The 21,772-nt window shown below is 39.1% G+C and overlaps 1 protein-coding gene across 9 annotated transcripts in view; it reads left to right on the top strand.

Annotated features, from left to right (window-relative positions):
• EHBP1 (EH domain binding protein 1) overlaps positions 1–21,772 on the top strand; it is a 230,576-nt gene that overhangs the window by 79,911 nt on the left and 128,893 nt on the right. For 8 of the 9 annotated variants that reach the window (XM_086744807.1, XM_086744802.1, XM_086744806.1 and 5 more), the window contains exons 6-8: positions 9,152–9,333; positions 13,945–14,084; positions 20,884–21,006. In XM_086744807.1, coding sequence (XP_086600933.1) covers positions 9,152–9,333; positions 13,945–14,084; positions 20,884–21,006 — 445 coding nt within the window. Of the gene's footprint in view, positions 1–9,151; positions 9,334–13,944; positions 14,085–20,065; positions 20,171–20,883; positions 21,007–21,772 lie in introns of all 9 variants that reach the window. The other variant, XM_086744808.1, reaches the window with a different exon arrangement.

Raw genomic sequence — 21,772 nt, 5'->3', positions numbered from 1 at the left:
ACAGGAGAGAGCAAATGGCTGTGAAAGGCAAGCAGAACACCAGACAATATTAGGGCATTAGTGAGGTCGGCACATTGGGGTCTAAGCATTGCAGGAAAGGATGTGTTTTTTGTTGCTGATTGGTGATATGGCATAGTCAAATATTCCAGGGCTTCTGAGCGGTACCACACAAGCTGTATCTCTGCAAACACAAGAGAAAATTCATGTACTGTGCAAAGCCACAGTAATGTTTGCATAGAGCATAAGGACAGACAGAGTTTTGCAGGTGATTGAAGGCATCTAACAGTAAATTTAAACCTGTCATTAATGGAAAAAGAGAGACTTGCACAGCATCTCTAGAGAAAGCGATCTAAAAGAAGAAGGAGGAAAAAGGCTAAACTAATAGAGCAAATGTTTCTCAGCATCGATTATCGATCTCATTACATCCTTCTGTGGGAGAGTGTTCAGGAAGCGTTCCTGTTTTACTGAACAGGAGAAAGCGATGAGGACTTTTTAAATGAACACATAAAGCAGTTCCCCACATCCTTTGCAAGGTTGAGAATTTCAGGGTTCAGTAGTTCTCTGTTACTTATTAAAATCGTCCAGCTCGCCTGGAAACTTTCTTCTATTGCCCTTAGTAAGTGTCAACTGCTTTAGAAGAGGATACCTGTCTCGTCCATGGGGTCTATTAATAAATTGCTTGGCTAAAATTTTGGTCGTGTGTGTTTTTTGCTGTCTGTCCAGTAGTTGTCCAAGAAGCTTAATGGTATTTCTGTTAGCAGAACAGGACCTCCAGATTTTCTTGGTGGTAGTTTGAATAGTGTAGATTAATTACCTCAGTTTATTAGGTATCATTTCACTGTCTAAACTTCCTATCTAATGTTAATCTCTGGAGATTTCCAGAGACTGAATGCAAAGGATTAGTCTGTGAAGATGAATGGTCTCGTTACCCGCAACAGGTTACTTGAGCACACCCACAGGTATGATTTTTGGTCAGAAAGAATCATTCGCTTCATACCTCAGCCTCTCAGGGTGCTAGTGAAATGTCATGGGGCTATCCTAACAGCAGATCATAAGAAGGCAGTAGCTGTAGTAGGATATTATATTTTCTTTTTGCTTACTGGAAGTATTGTCTCCATTAGTGCTGAGTAAGAAATGATGTATTATGCTTCCAATGTAATGATTCATTGATCTGTATGTGCTATAAAAAACATCATATTGGTGTTTTTGAAGTGGTGTTTTAGCCTGAACCTAAGGTATTACCAATATGATAAATAATTTTACGCAATCGGGCAAGGACAGTGGTCACTTTGTGAGCATTAGAAATACATATATTTATAAAAAACTAAAACCAAGTGTAGCTGTTACAACACTTATGTATTTTAAATTTCCTTCCCAGTCCTCATGTTGATGGCTCAGATTTTTTCTGGTATGTGCAGAATTTTTTAAACATTAAATTCACTATTCAAATGCATCATAATTCTTAATAATGTTCTGGGTACCTTGAACCATTATTTGCTTTTAAACAAGTTTTCAGCATGGATCGTGTTGCCTGCATTCGGTCCTCCAAATCTCCCATCCGACTGTCTAAATTATTTTAACTGACATAGTTTCTAATTTACTCTCTCCAGTTGAGAGAGCTCCCTGTAGCTTGTCTATTTTAGCATTTAATTGCTGTATACTCTCACAAATTAAATTCTGTAGTGATCCATTTTGCTCTGCCGGTGAAGCAGCGATCTCTTCATCTAAGCAAGATGGCGCTTGCAACTCAGCCGATGGGGCTGGCACCCGGCGTTGGGAGAGGGGGAACTTTCCAATTTCCTCTCCTGCAGTGTGTGGTGGCTGTAGGGGCGGTGGGGTCTGTGCCAGAGGACAGCTTTCCTTCAAAACCTTCTCCATTTAATTCTGAAGCAAAAGGAAAGTGAAATCCTCAAAACTTGTTCGTCTCAATGGGTTTTTACAGCTAGAAAAATTGCTTTGTCTAATTATTTTATGCCCAAATGTGCAGCAGGATGCTGCCCTTTAAAATCTGCATATCTTTGTGAGCTTTTTAGCATTCGCTTTTATAAAATGTGAGAAGGGAGCCTCTAAAAATATTACACCGTATGTCTTCCTTTTCTGGGAGGAAGACAGTCAAAATTCATTGTTTCTTTTGCAAAATAGCAATATCCAATTAGGAAACCTGCTGTCTTCCCCAGTTAGCTCTTTTTTGCATAATGTTTGTACAGTGCTTATACATCACTTAATGTATTTCTATTAAAGAAAGACTATTCAGTGTCTAAATAATAAAGTACAGTACTTTTTGATCTAGTTTCTGCTGAATGGAAGTATTTTATTGTGTTTTCTCAAGATACGTGTATCGAAAGGAGGGCAGTTGAGTCTCGGGGGTTGAAGACTGCAGCGCAGCAGGGGTTGAAGGGCTGTATAGGCAAGCTGAGTCCAGGTGTGGAGAGGTAAAATATATTCTGCTGTTTTCTGTGGAGGGGCTCTTTCCTCAGCCGAGATAACCCAGAGGCATATACTCCATGAACAAACCTTGGCCAATGTTTTGATTCTGTGTTGACTTTTAACTCCAGAAGTGTGCTAACAGAAAATACAGAGCTATTTCTTTCTTATTGGTGCTTCGTATGTTAACTTTGAAGAAGACTTACTAGATACTTGGTAATTAGAAGACACGAGGTCATTAAAAATATTTTTTTAAGGAAAGAAAGCTGCATGAAATTTGCATTATTTTATTATTTGGGTCTCCTTTAAACTAAGAATTTGAGTTCAAACCTTTCATATGGAGGTGTTAATCTTTTGACCTTATTCAGAAGAGAGTTGGGCTCTGTTTGATAGCGTGACGTGACTGTCTGTGATTGTCAAAATCTTAGTAAAACTGGGCTGTTTGTTTTGCTTATATGGTACAGATTATCTGATTTTAGTTCCTTTGTCAGATTATTTTAGTCCTATTTGCTGTGGAAGGTCTGCTTTAGTAGGGAGAGGTGAGGATGATTCCTAGAAAAGGCTGGTGCATCATAGCCTTGCTTCGCATTATTCTCCATGTAGAAGAGATCGAGCTGTGTGAATGCTTTGTTAGGCGGATCTTTATGTAAGGGTGGAAGTTACTATATAGTAACTTCTAGGATGTCTGGCACCGCTTAGTCATGAATACTGTGGAAGAGAATGATGCATCATTACAGCATTGAAAAGCCAGAAATTTGTGTGGTAAGTGAGCCTGGTCCTGTAGCTGTGATGGTTTCATTTGAACTGACTGCTGTTTGGCCACTGTTAATTTTCCCATCTCTCTCCTATAATTTGTAATAGGGTGGTAGTTCGAGGGCTTGTGGAAGTAACTTAAAATGCTGTAGAGGGATGTTGTTGGGGACTGCTCCTTGAAAACCCATCCCTAGCTATGTAAATCCCTGTTGTCAATGTATGTCTGTGTACGTGCTATAGGTCTTCTGGCTTTGACAGAGCTGGGTGCAGGGTTCTCCCATGCAGTGAGAGCTCATCCCAGCCTGACTCTGCTCTACTTGTAGCTATGTGACTTCTGATTAACTTGAAAAACAGCAGATCAACAACTCTTGCAGGTGATGTGCATGTCGCATTCACATATCCCCACTTGCTCCTAAACCATGTGTCCTCATGCCATGTTGAAGGCCAGAAGCTGGTTAGAAACAGCCAATCAGTAATAGCACAAGTGAATTGGACCTCTGCTGGTATCCAAGATGACTATGTTTGCGAAGTCTGTACAAACACATACAGTGTGCTTAGAAATTGGGAACTACCTAAATTCATTATTACTAATACTCTTCTATACTAAAAAAGAATGCGACTTCTATTGATTTTACATAGTATTGCTTACTCTACATATTTCTTTGAATTCAGAAATCAAAGTACCCCAGGTTATTAAGAAGTCTTTATTTTCTATATTCATTTTTTTATTTTACTAGCTTTAAGCTCTTTTTTTTTTTTAGCTCCAGATTTTTAATATTTTGACAGATTTCCTAAAGGACCAAGTTACACAATTATCCACCGGCTAGTAGTCTGTGTAGCGCAAAGCCAGGTGCACACCACATCCTACCACTTCCCCAGCTGTGAACAGCTGATACAGCTTGGTGTAGTGTTCAGATAGGGCTATTCCACCCAAAATATGGTGTATGCTGGGGGCATTTAAGGGACTAAGGGGAATAGTAGGAGGAGTGTGTCAAGGGGGATGAAGCTGCTTGTGAGATAAAGGCATAAAAGTGTAGAATACAAAAGCAGAAATTCCTCAACACAGGAGAGTGTTCTGGAGAAGTATTGTGTGGTGGTTTTAAGTTTACATGTGGTTTTTACTGTTCTTTAAAGAAATTATAATGATCACTTTGTAAACAATATACTTTGTTAATAATACACAGGTTTTTTAGAGCCTGTGGTCGACCCAGCACAGCCATTGTTCTGTTATGCAAGAAGATAGGCTTCAGTAGTTTGTGATAATGTACCAGCTAGTTCTTTTTTAATCATTTATTGGTGATTTCTGAAAGAATTCCCTTTTTTTCCAATATGCAGCTTCTCTTGCTGCATACTTGCTTCTACTTTCTTCAGTAGCAAACATGAAACAACAAAAAATGTTGTTTTCCACATACTATCTTACGAACCAGGCAGTGCCCATTCTCACGCGTGGTATGTTTGAGCTGGAAGATAACCTGGAGGTATTTGTATCTTACCAATACTGTAGGTTATCTTCTATCTTTCTGTGATATTCAAAATATCATAGTTGATTTTATTTGCATAATGCATTGCCTTTTTTAAAAAGTGAAGAGTTTCCAAATTACGGTTTTTTTTACAGAATGGACTCCTTCTTGATAGTTAGGTGTTGTAGAGTATATTATAACCTCTTTTTATTATCACATGGATCGTTTCGCTCTTGTGATTTCAAAATTGACTTTTCCATGCACCCTTTCACAAAATGTGTTGTGGCAACTCTGGCTGTCACGTGTATGTAAAATACCTGGAGGGATAATTGAGCCTTACGCATTTTAAACTTTGATTACGTAGTTAAAAACAGAGAAGTTGAGCAATTAAAATATTTGTGTTGAGATTCCTGCTTTACCTTCCACAAAATCCATGTGCTCATGTGAGCACATGAAGTAACACTGGATCAGACTTTTACTATTGAATTGATATTATGTAGTTAGTATCTTCCTAAAGCGTGCTTCTCTTCGAAGTAACTCATTCCAGCCTACTGCTGAAGCTGTTTCTGTATGCCCTACTCATAGGTATTTCTCTTGGATTATTTTATCTCTGCTGATTAAAAATTGTTTATCCTTATGCACAAAAATGTCTGTGGTTCTGGGATAACTCAGATTGTATTACACGAAGCATGTAGGGTTTTTCTGAAGAAAATGTTACAACCTTTGTAAGAGGTGGTGATTAGCATGTTCTGACATTTACAAACAATTTTTTTTAAAAGTTGGTTGTATGTCAGACTAGAAAACAGAATCCATTGTGAAATGGGTCATGGACCTGAGCACCTTGAGAATATCCTTTTCAGAGGCAAGAAATTTCCTCCTCTCTACTTATATAGCTAAAATCATGTAAGGCCAAGCCTGTAAAGCTTAAGAGGAGAAAACATTGCAACACTTCTAACACACTTAATTCTCTGGGAGAGTAGGAGGATGTACTTAAACTCACATGTTAAGGAAAATAAAACTTGAAAGATCAGAGACTGCCTATTTTTGTTTGATTTTTTTTCTTTTCTTTTTAATATGAGAAGTTTACAAATTTGAATTTTTTTATGGGCAATTGGAACCTGAAAAGTTGACTTTTGTCTTTAGCCCACAAAAAGATTATGAAATTAATTCCTTTCTCAGGAAGACTGAACTTGATTGCCAGGTATGTCTTATTCTTTACAGCACCTCAGGATATTTAGTGCTGAGAGAATCTTCTTGCACATGGCTTCTCCCCTTTGTACTGGCACACAGCTGCCTGCACTCTTGTCTCCTTCTTCCTCTACTCCAGCTAACCCCAGCAGATTTCACAGGGAATTCCTGATTATCATCTTCACTGGGAGGACATCACCTCTTCCTGATTCAGGTCTCTTATTCACTCTCTGATCCAGATAATGTGAAGCTGCAAACAGCAAGATGATGTTTTATACGATACATAGATATTAAGTGAAAATGTAATTCTACATGATTCCAAAATTTTCCTGCCTTGATATCCATATCCAGCTTTTGTATGCTTGGAAATTTAATGCTCTATCCTTTCTCTGCACTTCAGAATCACCGTTGGGTTGGCTTTGCTTGTTTGCTTTGACTCTTTAGTAAAATTGCCTTGATAAAGACAACACGCGTCTCAGTTATGTTACCAGATGAGATGGCGTGTTTGTAATGAGAGAAGGTAGCTCTGGCCCCAAATACACCTCCTGTTTCTCAGAGTCACTGAAGTGTGTTTGCATTCCCTGTGATACCTCGCGGGGACCTCGTGGGAGGTCTGTGTGTTGCTCTCATAGCATAGGGTGTAACAGGTGAGCCAGCACTGAAAAGGCATTGATAGCTACATGAGGAAATAATCTAGGAAATAATCTCTGTTAAGTTGGAGATGTTTACAGCTGCTGGGCAGTGATTTTCATAGTGAAACTGCAAAGAATACATCACAATACCAGTGTGGTGCGGCTGATCAGAGGTTCAGCTGGAAGGCTGCAAGCAAGTACCTATGTTTGTGATTTGTTCCCTACGCCTGTTTCTCACTAGGTGTAGATACACTTGATCTTTTTTGGGGTGTGTTCATTGATGAAAAGATCTGAGGACACAACAACAGACATGCATGTTCTTTAAAAAGGAAAAAAAAAAACAAAAAACAACCCAAACTTTTTTTTAAAAGGGAAACCTAATTGCATAATTTGTGAATAGTGAACAAATGAAGAGTCTTTCCCCATGCTTGAGCTACATTGCTATTAGTTCAGTAAGAATAGCACTGATACCATAATATGGATTTTAAAACCAGCATAGTATAACTGTTTTTTGTCTGTAAGCATGAGCTCGTCCCAACCGATTCAAACAAGAGTCCAGTCCAAAGTGTGACAAATGTTTCCTAGTCATTATAGCCCCTGGGTGGAATGTTTTCCTTTGGACTGACTGCAGGTGAGGGTGTATTAAAGTTGGAATCATAGAACCATCGAACAGCCCAGGCTGGAAGGGACCTGGAAAGATCATTTGGTCCAACTTTTCATGGGAAAGGGAGCCTAAATGAGATCATCTAGCACCCTGTTCAGTCACATCTTGAAAACCTCCTGCGATGGGGACTCTATTACATTCCCGGAGAGGTTCTTCCAGTGATGCACTGTTCTTGCTGGAAAAAATTTCTGTCTCACAGCAACATGAAACCTCTTCCAGTGCAACTTGTAGCCACTGCCCCTCCTCTTCTCTATGTGGCTTCAAGTTACTTTGTAATTCTGATTGCTCCTTTGCTGTTCGGCAGAAAAGCACATGCACCAGGATTGACGAGTTTTCACCATGCCAGTTGCATAAGTATTGGCACACCACATAATATGTGCCAGTTTTCTCTAAAGATACTTTAAAAAAGTAACTAGAAGAGATTTAAGCAAACTTCCTTTCTGTTCACCTTGACCATCATTTTCACACCATAATGTCAATATTGAAAATTTAGCTTTATGAAACAAGTTGCTGTTAAGATGTGAACTGCTTCCCTACCTGTACCTGGAGAACATGCAAAAGAGAAGTGCCATGTCTCTCATGTTGCTTTCTGAACAGGCACCACAGTAAATCTTGCGTTTGGTATAATGAGTTGTAATGTTTAGTTATTCTAAAAGTATGGTACAATGCCAGATTAATGTTGTTCATATCTGTGTAATAATTGAAACTCCCTGATCATACTTTCCATTTTACACATTGTCAGAACCTTGGACCTTAATCTCGCTCTTTGATTGACAGTCGCGGCCAGGGAAAGAGCACTCGTATTGTTTGTGATAGTCGCATCTGTTCAACTTGATTCAGTTGAGAGTATTTGCATATTCTTAAGTATTTCTTCTGAGAGGGCCTAAATCCTTCTCAAGTGTTTGATGCATTTTTGAAATTCATTCATAAGGTATCTACATGCACTAATAGTTCTGTATAATATTGCTGCACATAATCTGACAGATAAGGCCAGTTTTTTAAACAAGGTATTCTTTGGGGATGACATATTACATTTTGACTTATTCTACTGGGTGGAAACGCCAAGTACTTTGAAAAAGGATGCTTGAATGTTTTGATTGAATTAGTATTCTTTATTCAACACAAATTGTCAACTGCAGTAAAATGTAGTCTTATTGCAAGAACATTTTTCAAAAAGCGCAGGGCGCTTTTGTTTTATTTTTGTTACTGGAGCTTTATTACATATAATAGTTCCTTTGCTGATGATGCTGATATTAGATGGACCAAGAGAGTAGATTCTTAGATGCATTTTAGATTAATTTGAATTGTTAAATGGTGAGCAATACCTTTGTCTTGAAATACAACTTGGGCTTTTGAAATAAAATTTAAGACTTTTATCTTTCTCTTATCTTGCCTTTTTTTTTCCTTGCAAAATTTTTTTCAATATTTTTGGAAGCATTGTCAACCTTAATTTCAGAAACCTGTCACTCTTAGTAATGCATGTACAGCACTAGTGAGGAGTACCTTTGCTTTGAAAATTATTCAGGTGTTGTATTTGAGCACTGAACACAGCAGTTCAACGTATTAATTTGATGGCCTCATACTGTTACGTAAAGAAATGTATGCATAATTGAAATCCATGTCTTCTGTAGGTTGGAAGTCCTAGTCCAGGGCTATCCAAGTTTGGGCAAAACTAGTCCAGATTGCTATCAAAAGGAATGGAGATATATTCCCACTTGCTTAACTGGATGTGTGCTGTGGATGCTACTACAAGCTCAAGCCCTTAAATAACTAGGATCTCACATGGAAGACCACTAATCACAATGAATAACCATTTTTTTTTCCCATTACAAGTGTTCAAAGAGCCACCATTAGTGGCTGACCTAGTTTAAGAAATGGGTTTGTGTCTCTAGAAAGGACCATAGAAATCCCTGCTGCCTGTGTACTTGAAAAAAAGAATAATGCAGATTTAATAATTGTAATTTTTGTTTTATGCACACGCAGGTTTTAGTGTAACTTTTATGTTAGTTTTGTTTTTCCTTTGCTTTCAGGAATCTCCTTCTGGACGCAGAAAAGCGCTTGCCACCAGCAACATCAACATGAAGCAGTATGCAAGCCCCATGCCTACACAGACAGATGTCAAGTTAAAATTCAAGCCGTTATCTAAGAAAGTGGTATCTGCCACCCTACAGTTCTCTTTATCTTGTATTTTCCTGAGGGAGGGAAAAGCCACGTAAGTTTATTTTGTTTTGTTTTTTACTAGATAGCCTGCTTTGTATTGCTTTTCAAAGAATTCTTTGGATAAAGAACTCTTTCTGTATAGAATGGCAGAATTTGAGAGTATCCTTCAGCATACCTATCATTCCTGCCATACTTAAGTTTCTTTGAGTAAAAGTAATTTTTTACTGATTTTAGTCTTGTGTTCTTCAGAAACAAATGGCTTGTCCTCTACCCTTACAGACGGTATAAATAACAGCAGCTTAAGAATACCTAGAAATGAGCAGGAGTGTGTGTTTGTGTGCATGTGTCTGTTCATCCAACAATACTGGTAGCAGACTGCAAGGGAAATGTGGGAAGGAGAATTTATTTGTATTTCACCTATTTATATTTAACAAAGCATGAAAGAAGGACAAAGGCGGCTCTAAGGTGAGAGAGGATGCAGTCAGAAGTAAGATTTTGGGTTGAACACAAGCACATCCTGTGAAAAGGTTTCAGTTGGGCACTGATTACCACTCCCTGTGCTCACTCACCTGGTTCTGTCCCTTATTTCGACAGCCTTTGGAGGGCGGAGGATAGAGGTTATATTTGCAGATGCTATACCTTCTCCTGCCATTTCTGTCAGATTCACAATGTCAGATGTTGACAACATGGCTGGAGGACAGATCGTTTGTCACCCATCCTGTTTTGTTTTTCCTTTCCATCTCTAGAATATGGGAATGTGAGAATCATAGAATTAGAGAATCATTTGGATTGGAAGAGACCTTTAAGATTGAGTCCAACCATTAACCTGAAACTATCAAGTCCACCACTAAACCATGTCCGTAAGCGCCCCATCTACATGTCTTTTAAATACCTCCAGGGATGGTGACTCCACCACCTCGCTGGGCAGCCTGTTCCAGTCCTTGACAATGCTTTCAGTGAAGAAATTTTTCATAATACCCAATCTGAACCTCCTCTGGCACAACTTGAGGCCGTTTACTCTCATCCTATCTCTTGTTACTTGGGAAAAGAGACCAGCCTCCCCCCTTGCTCCAGTCTCCTTTCAGGTAGTTCTAGAGACTGATAAGGTCTCCTCTCGGCCTCTTTTTCTCCAGACTAGACAACTCCAGTTCCCTCAGCCGCTCCTGATAAGACTTGTTCTCTAGACCCTTCACCAGCTTTGTTGCTTTTCTTTGGACACGCTCCAGCACCTCAATGTCTTTCTTGTGGTCAAGGGCCCAAAACTGAACACAGTATTTGAGGTGCGGCCTCACAGTACTGAGTACAGGGGGATGATCACTTCCCTAGTCCTGCTGGCCACGCTATTTCTAATACAAATGGCAGAACAAAAAGGAGTAGATGGGGAAAGTACTGCTGTAGTGGTTCTTTTACCTCTTTAAATGTCTCTTTCTCCCCAAAAAGGCTAACAGTTTACTTCTAGTTTTCAGGATTCTGAATGCACTTGTAGACATTTCCCACTGCAATACAAGTGCTCCAAAACTGCTGCATGAACAGCTTTCCAGACTGCCATGTTAAGGCATACATTTTGACACAAAAAGGCTTTTTGTGTCTGCATCGTTTGAAAGCCACAGATGCATTAATTGCTATTACTGTTTCCTTTCTCTGATTAACCTATTGTGAACCACATTTTGACCTACTGTATAAGAATGATGTTTTGAAGTATTTAGCTGTGGCTTAACATGGTGTTGCAGCTGAAAATGGGAATGAAAAAGTCAGTATCTGATAAACTCTTAATTTTTTTTTGAGCAAGCAACATCCATGAACTGTATGGTAAACCAGCTATTCTAGGCTCTAAGTACTTTTTGAGGCCATAATTTGTAGAAGCTGATCTGTTATAGGATCACGTATACCTTCTTCCCGTTGATAGGTTTCAGACTGAAGACTGTAGGTCAGTGTCTTGGTTTGATTTAGTGAGGTAGGGCTACGGTGGCAGCTTCTGCAAGAACCTGCTAGAAGTTTCCGCTTTGTCCAGTGGACTTGGCCGGGCCTAGGGTGGACCTGCTGCTGGCCAGGGCCGAGCCAATTGGTAGCAGAATGTTCCCTGATAACGCCTCTGCGATAACGTATTTAAGAAGGGGAAAAATGGAAAAAAAAAAAAAAAATGGAAGATGTGAAGAAGCTGGAGCGGAGGCACAGAGGGGGAGGCGTGAGCCCTGTGGGCCTTGTGGCCCTCACCCTCTGGCCTCCTGCTGGGTGGCCATCTAGGCCTGACTTGGCCCAGCCCAGCTGCAAGAAGCAGAGAGGAGATGAGATGTGAAGAGAAACCCAGAGGCGTCTGCTTGAGCCAATTGTGAAGAATTTCTTGTGAGAGGAATGGCTGAGAGGCCCACAGAGGAGCAGAGATCCACCTGCAGCCCGTGAAGGACCCCATGCCAGGGCAGGCCGAAGCCTGAAGGAGGCTGTGGCCCATGGAGGGCCTGCGCTGGCGCAACCATTCCGGAGGGACTGCGCCCCGTGGAAGAAATGACCCACGCCAGAGCAGTTTCATGAAGAACTGTGGCCTGTGGGAGGGACCCCACAATGGAGCAGAGGAGGAATGTGAGTTCTTCCCCTGAGGAGGAAGGAGCGGCGTAAAGCGACGGTGTGATGGACTGACCATAACCCCCGTTCCCTCTTTCCCCCCCTGTGCTGCTCAAGGCGGGAAGGAGGTAGAGATACAGTCAAGCCCAGGAAGAGGGAGGGGTGGGGGGTTACTTTGTTTTTTCTCATTATTCTGCTTTGTTTTTAATAATAAATAAACAGTTTTCCCCAAGTGGAATCTGTTTTGCCTTTAATGGTAACTTGAAGGATCTCTCCCTGTCCTTATCTCAAACCTCGAGCCATTTTTCTTATATTATCTCTCCCCTATTCCCTCAGAGGATGGCGGAGGGGAGTGAGACAGAGACTGTGTAGCTTGGTCCTGAGTGGAGCTAAACTATGACAGTCAGGTAGATTGTAAGTTAACAACTGGGCTTTAATATTGCCCTGAACCAGGGACCTGGAAAAAAAAAAGCTGCTGTTTGTGAAAGCATTTGTTTTCAGTATGTGTAAATAGAGACTGTCCTACCTGTCAAAATCAAAGAGAGAATTCAGGTGTCACATACATGAACATGCAAGGAAAGGTAGCTAGGCCAAGATTTACTTACATCTTTTACAAATTGTAGAAGTTCCATCAAGTGAGATTCACTTTTAGTTTTATTTTATGCAGTTTATAAAGAAAATACTAGAGTCTGCTGCTGTGCAGTACCAAAAATCATCTTTATTTCTGAAATGGAGAAAAGAATTATAAAGTGTGAATACAGAAAGAACAGTAAAAGTAAATTGTACTTTGGAGACCTCTTAATTTCTAAACTTTACAAGAACAGGTGATGTACAAGATCTGAGTGCTAACTGTTCTCAGCTTTTCATCTTCAGTTCATGAAAGAGCCTGGCCATCAATGTCACTGTAGGGTGCTATGTTTTCTCCCCGGTGCTTAAAGAGTTGATTTAACCTAGTGGTTATCAAAACAGGACGATGAAACTGTGAATTTTGCATGAATGGAAAGATCTTCCTCACTTCTTGATAGTTACTTATATTAGATTTGTTATTATTAATCCTTTTTATGTTATAGAAGTACTTAGTTGTCCTATGTAACTGTGGGTTCTGTAGTGCTGTTTACCTTGAATGCATGGAGCAGCAAATTGTTGCCCCAGACAACTTCTGATTTTACCATGTTAAATCACTGAGTTTAATCCCATATTTTAAGCACCTCTGTGTTTCTGTGCAGATTTGAGGCATGATTAGTATGTAATTTTTATTCCTGTAGGTGGTACCTTTTAGGCACAAAATCTGTGCATCTAGTTTTATCATGATCAGGTTCAAGGCAGATAAAAAAATCTAGGTTGGAAGGGACGTGTAGAGGTAGCTAGTCCAGCCTCCTGCTCAAAGCAGTCAGTTGTGTGATCAAAACAGTTTGCTCTGAGTTTTATCCCGCTGAGGCTTGAAAACCCCTGAGAATGAAGAGCATACAGCCTCTGGGCCACCATCAACCGCTTGTTGATGACTGTTCCAACTGTTTTCTTGCATCAGATCAGAACCTCTCTGGTTTCAGTCTGAGTCCACTGTCTGTCATCCTCCTGCCTTGCACCACTATCTTTTCAACAACGTCCTCGTTTAAATTGGACATTGATATGTAATGAGTTTTTATCATGTTAATGAATTCAGATATTTAGAAAAGGGATTTTAATCTGTAACAGTGTCAGGAGTTCTGAATGAATGTGGTGATAGGTGTCACATGCAGTATTGGGACAGTAGGTCTGACCAAGCATTTTCACTTCAACCAAGGGAGACCAAGTAAGTGTTTACTAGCATTTCTGGGCTGGTTTAAAATTTTGAAAAGCAGTCATTAAATTGACTCTTAATGCACAGCAGGACTCTTTTTACCTTTTAGAATTTTGTTAATAGAAAACTTTCATGTCAGAAATTAATTTACATGAGTGTATTCATTTTGTTCTTTCACTATATTCAAGATCAGATCTGAGATCAGAGACCTCCCTGAAGAAAAGAAAGCATAAAAATATTTAAAGGATTTTTAATAATACAGCAGTATCAGATGTGGTATTACCTGACTGTATTTTAATGCCTGTTTTGAAATTTGTTATTTAGGGATGAAGACATGCAAAGTCTGGCTAGTTTGATGAGTATGAAACAAGCTGACATTGGAAATCTTGATGATTTTGAGGAAGACAATGAAGAAGATGAAGAAAACAGAGTGAATCAAGAGGAGAAGGCTGCAAAAATTACAGGTTGGTTTTGCCACACAGATGGTAAAATATAGATCCTTTTGCTAATTGTCAGCTATGTTCCTTGGATTTTATCCTTATGCTATATTTGTATTTCATTTTAAATAATCCAAGCCAAAATGTAGAATAGTTTGAATGAAACTCAACAAAGTTTAATATTTGTGAATTTAAGAGCATTGATTTGTGTGTGTGTGCGTGTCCTGTTTTTAGAAAAGAATACACTAAGGCAGCATTTTAGGGAAGCAAAGAACCAGTGTACCACTCTGAGCAGAGGAGTAAAAAGATGGAGGGAAGGGGTCAGTGAGAGTGAGAAGGCACAAGGATAAGCTGAAGTGAAATAATGAAGACAGTTTGTGAGAATAACTGCGAAATGAGTTGTGCCGTGGGTAGGTGCTGACGTTCTGCTCAATAACATGGTAATTCCAGGCAGCATACTTCTGCCTTTTGGTTGGAGGCGTCTTGTGGAAATGAAATCAGGAGTCTGTTAAAGGACTTTAACGGAATTTGACAGTGAGGTTGTTTGAAGTGAAATAGTATAACTACATTTGAATTGCTTACTGATGAAAACGCTCAGTGTGTCCAAGATAGCTGAACTAATCGATGCAAGTCAGCTCAGGATGTGATGAGGTTAAATTGTTGGTGGAGATCCAGATGAGTTCTGTAGGAGCTGTTCGTGTAAAAAAATCAAGAAAAGACAAATGAACTCCTGGTGCCGGCCTTTAAGCCTGCCAGTGCTCTTTAAAAATGTCTGTTGAAATAATGGGATCCTTCTCTAAGCTGGGGAAGAGCATCCCAAGCAGAGAAGTGAATTGTCAAATCTGTTCATGAAAATCCTGAAGAACGTTGGTTCGGTGTTATGAAACATTAGTTACATCTCTTCGAGCTTTCGTTGCAATCAAAAGGTTCAGCCTGAAGCAGTTACTGCTTAGTTACAGTTAATGTTGTGAAAGGATGCAAATATGTTTTCTCCATGTTTTACATATTCAATTAAACATTTTGTACCCTGACCCAATCTCTACTTACGCTGTATGCATCTGGCACAGACCAGATCGGAAACTGTACAATGAAATATTTTGGAGACAGAGGTAATGTATTCTTGGTCAGGGAGTGGAGAAATACCAGTCTGGTCACACTGAAATCATTCTGCAAATCATTTTGCTCTCCTTTACCAGTGTTACCAGAATAATTCAGGTGCGTGTCAGAACACCAAACAAAACCTGACATATTCACCAGGCCATCTGATAATCGCAGAGAAGACAAGGGTGCATAAAGGAGAGGCTACGTGAAGTCCATATAAACTATTGTGCCAACTTGTTTTATTAAAATATGCCTAGATACTGCACTGAGGACTGCTACAAAAAACCCCTTGTGCAGGACAGTGGTGCTCCTCAACTTTATTGATTTTTTCAGAATTCAGCATCTAAACAGGCCAGCAAATGATTCCTGAAAAAGCTGATGTAAGTTAGTCTAGTCTGTCCCCTATCCTTTGGCTATGTAGTGAAACATCCCTGGAGACAGAGGGGGAAGGGTGAGCTGCCTGCTGTGCAACACAAGGTCCTAGCTCGAGTTCTTCTAGAGGCATTTGAGCTTTTCCATCCGTTGTTGTAAAGGCCAAAATTATCTGTTCGAAGTAGATGTTACAATACTTGAAAGGCAGAAGAAATAAATACCTCTGAACTACACTGTATCTGCTCATTGTTCAGCCTGTTCTAGTACTGTTTTCTAATGATAGAAGGTGGGAGGGTTGGGATTTTTGTAGATACATCATTAAGGGAACCCGAGATGGGAAAGGTCAGCCTTGGGCTTTTTCTTCTTGTGTTGGCTAGAACAGCCGAGTTGCTTTGTTAACCTGGCTAACTTTTCCCCACGTTAGACAAGGAGAGGGATGAGATGTGAGGAGTGTTGAAGGAGAATGAGTGCACATGTTTTCCCAAGCAAATGGAAGAACATAAAACATAGGACAGTAAGTCAACATTAGTAAATATAACGTAAAGGATCTATTTCAACATGTGTCCAAGTCTGATTTCATTGGCACTTGTAGTGGTCCTGTAATAAATATAATGAATGGGAAAAACTAATAAAACACAAGGAGAAGAGCTGAGGAACCAAGGGAGAAAGAGGTAGGAGTCATTGTAGAAGAACAGGAAGAAATATAGAAAGAAGGAAATGGATCTAAAGAGATGTAATAAGCTACCCTTTCTAAAATTTCTTTCAAAAATAGTTGTGTTCGCAGAATCCCATAAAGTTAATTGAGGAAGTTACATAAGCATTTTGAAAGCTTGCTGCTCCCAACATTTTCTCATCTGTTGCTCTGTTAGGGTGTTGGCAGCCGAGCAACCTGGAATGCTTTCACTGACTCAGTCCCCTGTGGCAAATCACTTCGCCTCGGTGCGCCTGTTTTCCCAACTGTAAAATGGGGATGCTGGCTATAACTACTTCACAGGAACGATGGCAGTATTACATGGTTAATGTTTGTAAGCAAGTAAAGTGCAAGTAATAAAGCAAAAGGGATTATTATCTTACTTTTGACTCAAGGTCTTCTCACAGAAATGTTGGATGACTTGATGACTGAAATATTGTCATTCTCAAGCCATGGCTACAGGAGCTGCTGCAGATCTTTATCACAGACACTGTTCGTTTTTGCAACGTACAAAAGTTAATTAAGTTTTTTATTGGGCCCAAAGTTACCATTTTAGAGATGAATAAATATATCCACCACTAGTAGAACAAAAGAGACCTTTGAATGGGGCTCTAGATGGTGCAGGTGAGTTAGGAAATGCTGCTTCTCTTCCTTGATGTGTTACCTAACTTTGGGTAAGTATCTGTGCCTCTGTTTCTTCAGCTGTGAAATAAGTGGTGCAATACTGATCTACCTCAAAAGCACTGTGGAATTTGGTGTGGTCAATATGCAAGCTGTTGTGATACAACTGACCTTAAGATCAGACTGAAAGATATTTTCTATTCAAAGTACCACTTTCACTTTTTAAAAAATCTCCTCCCATCTCAGACTTTTCCTTCCCAATACTTCTTGTTTAAATTTTTCATGTGTAAAAGCTGTATCTCCATGTAACTGTGAACTTGAAAATGATGTTTGTAGCCACTAAATATGTTTCACGTATTTTGCTTCTACACTATTAATGTAAATTAATCTAAACCTCCCAGAATTATCCTGTCCATAGTCTTCAGTTGAAGATAAGGCATTCTAGCGTACTTGAAGAAATGTGGCTCATAACTCACAAACTTAGGGTACTAATAAATACATTGCTTCTCTTAATGTTTTAATTGATACTTAGAGCCTCATGCTGAAGTTGATAGTTGCCTCCTGCTCCATCTGCACAGGAGCATGGTGGCTGTCCTGGGGCACCACATGGACTCAGCAACGTGTCCATGTGCAACCTATTGCAAGATTCAGAATCCCAATATATTTTGAGAGCAGGCTTCTGGAGAGCAGTACGTGTAACCCTTCCTTGCCATTTGCAAAACCATACCTCCCGTGTGAACTTCTGATACCTTTAATCTTCTTTGTCAGCAGCATCAAACTGTTTAAACAAAAAAAAAAGAGCAAAGGAGAATGAAAAAAAAAAACCACCCTAGTGATTTATATGACATACTTGTAGAACAAGCTAATTTATGTTTGTAGATAATGAGATTTATAAAAGATAATATAGGACATAAATCTCTAACCTACCATTTCCATGCTCCAAAATATGACATAAACCATTTAATATTGTAATGAGAAACATCATAGTGCAAACGGGTGTTTAGGTTGGCAGATGGGACCAGGTGATTCAGACCACATCAAAGAATTCCCTCTTTTTAAAGCTCTGAACTTAATTTGTTACTTTCTGACAATAAAAACTGAATTGTAATTGTTTTGTTTTGGTTTGTTTTTTTTTTTCTTCACATGCTGGCATAATAAATTGTAAATCATGTCAGCATCTCAGCCTGTTTTAAACTAGTAGTTTGTTTGTACGAGTGTTTTATAAGGTCAAGTCTGTTTTGTTTGAGTACAGCAAGGTATTTGCCATTGTGTATATTGAGTCTTAAAAATTCCCAGAAGATAGTATTATATTGTTCAGATCTCTGAAGTGTATATGTGATTTTATACTGAGAAAGTTAAGAGTTTTGGAGCAGTTTTGGTGTTATTTTTTTAGGGCAGTAGTCTTGTTTGTTGGAGCTAAAAATAAGGAAATGAGGATGGTGAAATTAACTTTATGTAGGTAGATATAATGTAATTCCATCTAAATAGATTTCTGCTTTAAGATAAAGAACAGTTAGGAGGTACGGTTAAGAGGAATTCTGCTGTGGTTTTGTCATTGTCAGCATAGATTTTATCGAGTAGATATTGGCAGAAGACGTAATTTCACTCGGTAATTTTTAGATTATTATATCTTCACAAAGCAGTTTAAATTTGGAAAATAAGTTTTTAACCATATGACTGAAATATTTTCAAGTTATGAACTCTGCTTTTGGCTTCATATTTCTTATGCTGTGAAGGCATGAAACTAAGAGTTGTGTCAGTGTGTCAACTGGTGATAGTGTTGCCCTGTGAAAAAGCATGAGTCGTCCCTGCTAGGAAGTTCTAGGTGGCTGTGGGCACCAACATGAATTGGGACAGTCACCATACTACCCAATTTTCACATCAGTCCCATATCCTACTCCTTGTAACCAGTTTATAGAATAAAGATTACTATATGAGAGTTGGTGACAAACATTTACTTTCCCGAACAAAAGCCATATGAGAAGAAGTCAAGTTCAAAACAGCAGCAAAGAAGTAACTTCTTGTATACACGAGAAATTGAAGCTTGAAGGAAACTCAAGAAAGATTGACGTGAGAAGTGTGCAGTAAAGGCATCTACATATCTTTAGCTTCATTGGTGACACAGAAGACATCATCCATTCATTTCATTGGGAAAAGACAAGGGATGAAAAAACCTGTCAGAGGGGCAAATGGTATTCAACAAGCAGGATCATCTCTCCTGCACAGGTTTCTCCTGCCTGTTTGTCAGCTGGAGGAACGAGGAAGGCTGTCCCCTCTCCACAGAAACCTGTGCTTGAGGTCTTTCAGAGTTGCCCCTGCCTCAGTCCCCATTACTACAGGAACTGCATTTGTCAGATGCTGTGGATAGGACAGCTTAGGGGAGATCAGTGAGGAATTTTTCCCCCTGGGGCAGAAACCACTAAGACTTGGTTTTTGTTTTTTTTTTCTTTCCATCCATAATTATGGAAGCATCAGCATCTTGACTAGAATTAAATAGTAATACACTTCAAAAATTATTAGTTTGTGGCAATTCAGAGCTTTCCAGTATGGATAGATGATAAAATGGGATTTTTTTTTTTTAAGGTGTTACTTACATAGCATTATAGTGGCAAATTCAACCAGTATATCGTTCAGTATGTATTCTCATCGCACAATACTGATCATATCTTTTGGAACTATTGGATATATTCAACTTGGCATAGGTCAGAATTTAATGGTGACTGATTGTAAATGTTAAATAATCAGAGTGTGTGTATAAATAAATAAACTCTATAAAATGCATATGTATATATTAGTTTTCTGTAGTCTTAAGCGTTTGTGAGGGTGGTTTTGTGTTGATTGACAAGGGTTGAAAATTCAGATTTTCTTCACGAGCAGGAAAAATCTATAAGTTATATCTACTACATCTAAGTTTTGAACTGATATGTGTACTCATCCTCGCAAAACTAATTACTATTGCTGACACCGGGAGTTCGGCAAGGTTCTGTTTGTGTCTGTTAACTGAGTTTCTTGTTAAATTATCACTGAAGCACCTACACAGGTGCTTTGCTGTAGGTATATCACTGTAAGGACTGGTTCTAAATGTATTCTTTTAATTAACTCTGTGTCTTCTCTTTTACCCTCTCTCCCCCTCACTCTCTTTTTCTATTAACTGTGTTCACTCCACTTCTGTTTCATTAAATGCCCTTGCCTTATGTTTGTCTTGACTGGCTTCTATTTGCAGAAATTGTAAACCAGTTGAATGCTCTGAGCAGCTTAGATGAAGATCAAGATGACTGCATAAAGCGAGCAAATATGCCTTCAGCTAAATCAGCCAGTTCCTCTGAAGGTCTATGAGCTTTCCTCCGTTCTTTCTGTTTCTGATTGTCTGTATTTACTGTGACCTGTTACCTTTTGACTCATGCTTGTATTCAGCTGTCAGTTTTATCTCTGTGCTTCCACCCAGCATGACTCTCAATAATTTGTAGTGCATCCAACAGGTAACAACACGATAGAAAAAGAGCCTATGTCCTTTACAGCTCCGTTGTCATCTGATAATGAACAAGAAAGAAAAAAAAATTACAAAAAAAAAAAAGCCCCAGAGCCCAAGCGTAAAACACTAGTTGTGCAGTCAATAATACTTGACCTCTCTAACTTGACAAAATGGGCCCTGTCTGATTTTATGTGCATATTACTTCCAAAACTTAGAATTTCCTTCTGATAGTTAACATCTGTGTAAACAACTGAGAAGAAATTGCTGTATTTAGCTTGTTAGATGTTCTGCAACATTTATTTAATGAAGATAATAGAAGGCTTTCTTAGTAGTAATTTCTGTTATGTAATGTTTGGATCAGCGAAAAGACATTTCATTCATTTCACTTTTTTTTTTTTCTCCTTCCTTTGTCGGTGTACTACTGAAGTGTATTAGCTTAGTTGTGCAGTTCGTGCTACACCCTGGTGCAGTGTTTTGAGGGACTGTTAATACAGGTGTTTTTGGAGCTTGAAGTAGGCTAGATTAACAATTTGTATCTATATTAAAACAATATTCCATCTTGTTTCTAGAGCTTATCAATAAGCTTAATTTTCTGGACGAAGAGGAGCAAGACCTGGCCAACTCTAGTATGAACCCTTTTGATGATCCTGACACAGCAGAATTAAATCCGTTTGGAGACCCTGATGTAGAAGGTAATAGATTTGTATTACATAATTAATTGATAATTGCAAATGCTTAATGAAATGTGCTCTTTTTTTTTTTTGTGAGGCTACAAATGACAAATGTTATCTTGATTAAATACAATTATTGCATGCAGTACTGAAGTAGCAATAACAGTAATCCATTTGCCACTGGAAAATGGATTTATTCTTTGAGTCACATCCTTATGTTAATTGCCACTGGGGGCTACCAGCTAAGAGTTGAACCACAGATTTTTAGACCTATCAAGTGTGTTCCTGGCACTCACCTTGTGTGGTGTAAATAAGCGACACATACTGTCAAACACCTCTGTTACACATGGATGCTGGTTTATACCAGAACTTCCTTCAGTGCGATTTTCACCGCATCACAGCTATTCTTGGTTAGCACTAATCGTCATTATTATAATTTAATTGCATCTCTTTCGTTCTTCTTTTTTTTTTGCTTTTATGGCTTCCTCAGTTAAATCTTCTGGCATGGTGCCTTGCACCATATGGTAGGTGTTAATCCCCTTTCCAGACTGACATGCCCATTCTTGTTCTGTTTGAGTGAGAAATACAACCCCTGTAAGTTTTGAGTCTGATAAGACTTTGGCCATAAGGCCAGAAAGGAGCACTAAGACAGCAGGCATCTCTGCTGTCCTCAACTCCCTGTCCAGATATGCAGGCTTCCATCTGCTGCAATCAAAAAAACAAAGTATATATGACTTTCTTAGTTTACAGTTCCTCGAAATGCCAATCTGTAGTTAGTTCTGAAGTT

Source organism: Chlamydotis macqueenii, chromosome 3 (assembly GCF_036417535.1).
Source record: "Chlamydotis macqueenii isolate bChlMac1 chromosome 3, bChlMac1.mat, whole genome shotgun sequence".
NCBI classification, from domain to species: domain Eukaryota; kingdom Metazoa; phylum Chordata; class Aves; order Otidiformes; family Otididae; genus Chlamydotis; species Chlamydotis macqueenii.
The sequence above is the reverse complement of the archived record's forward strand: the minus strand, read 5'-3'. Positions and strand labels throughout refer to the sequence as shown.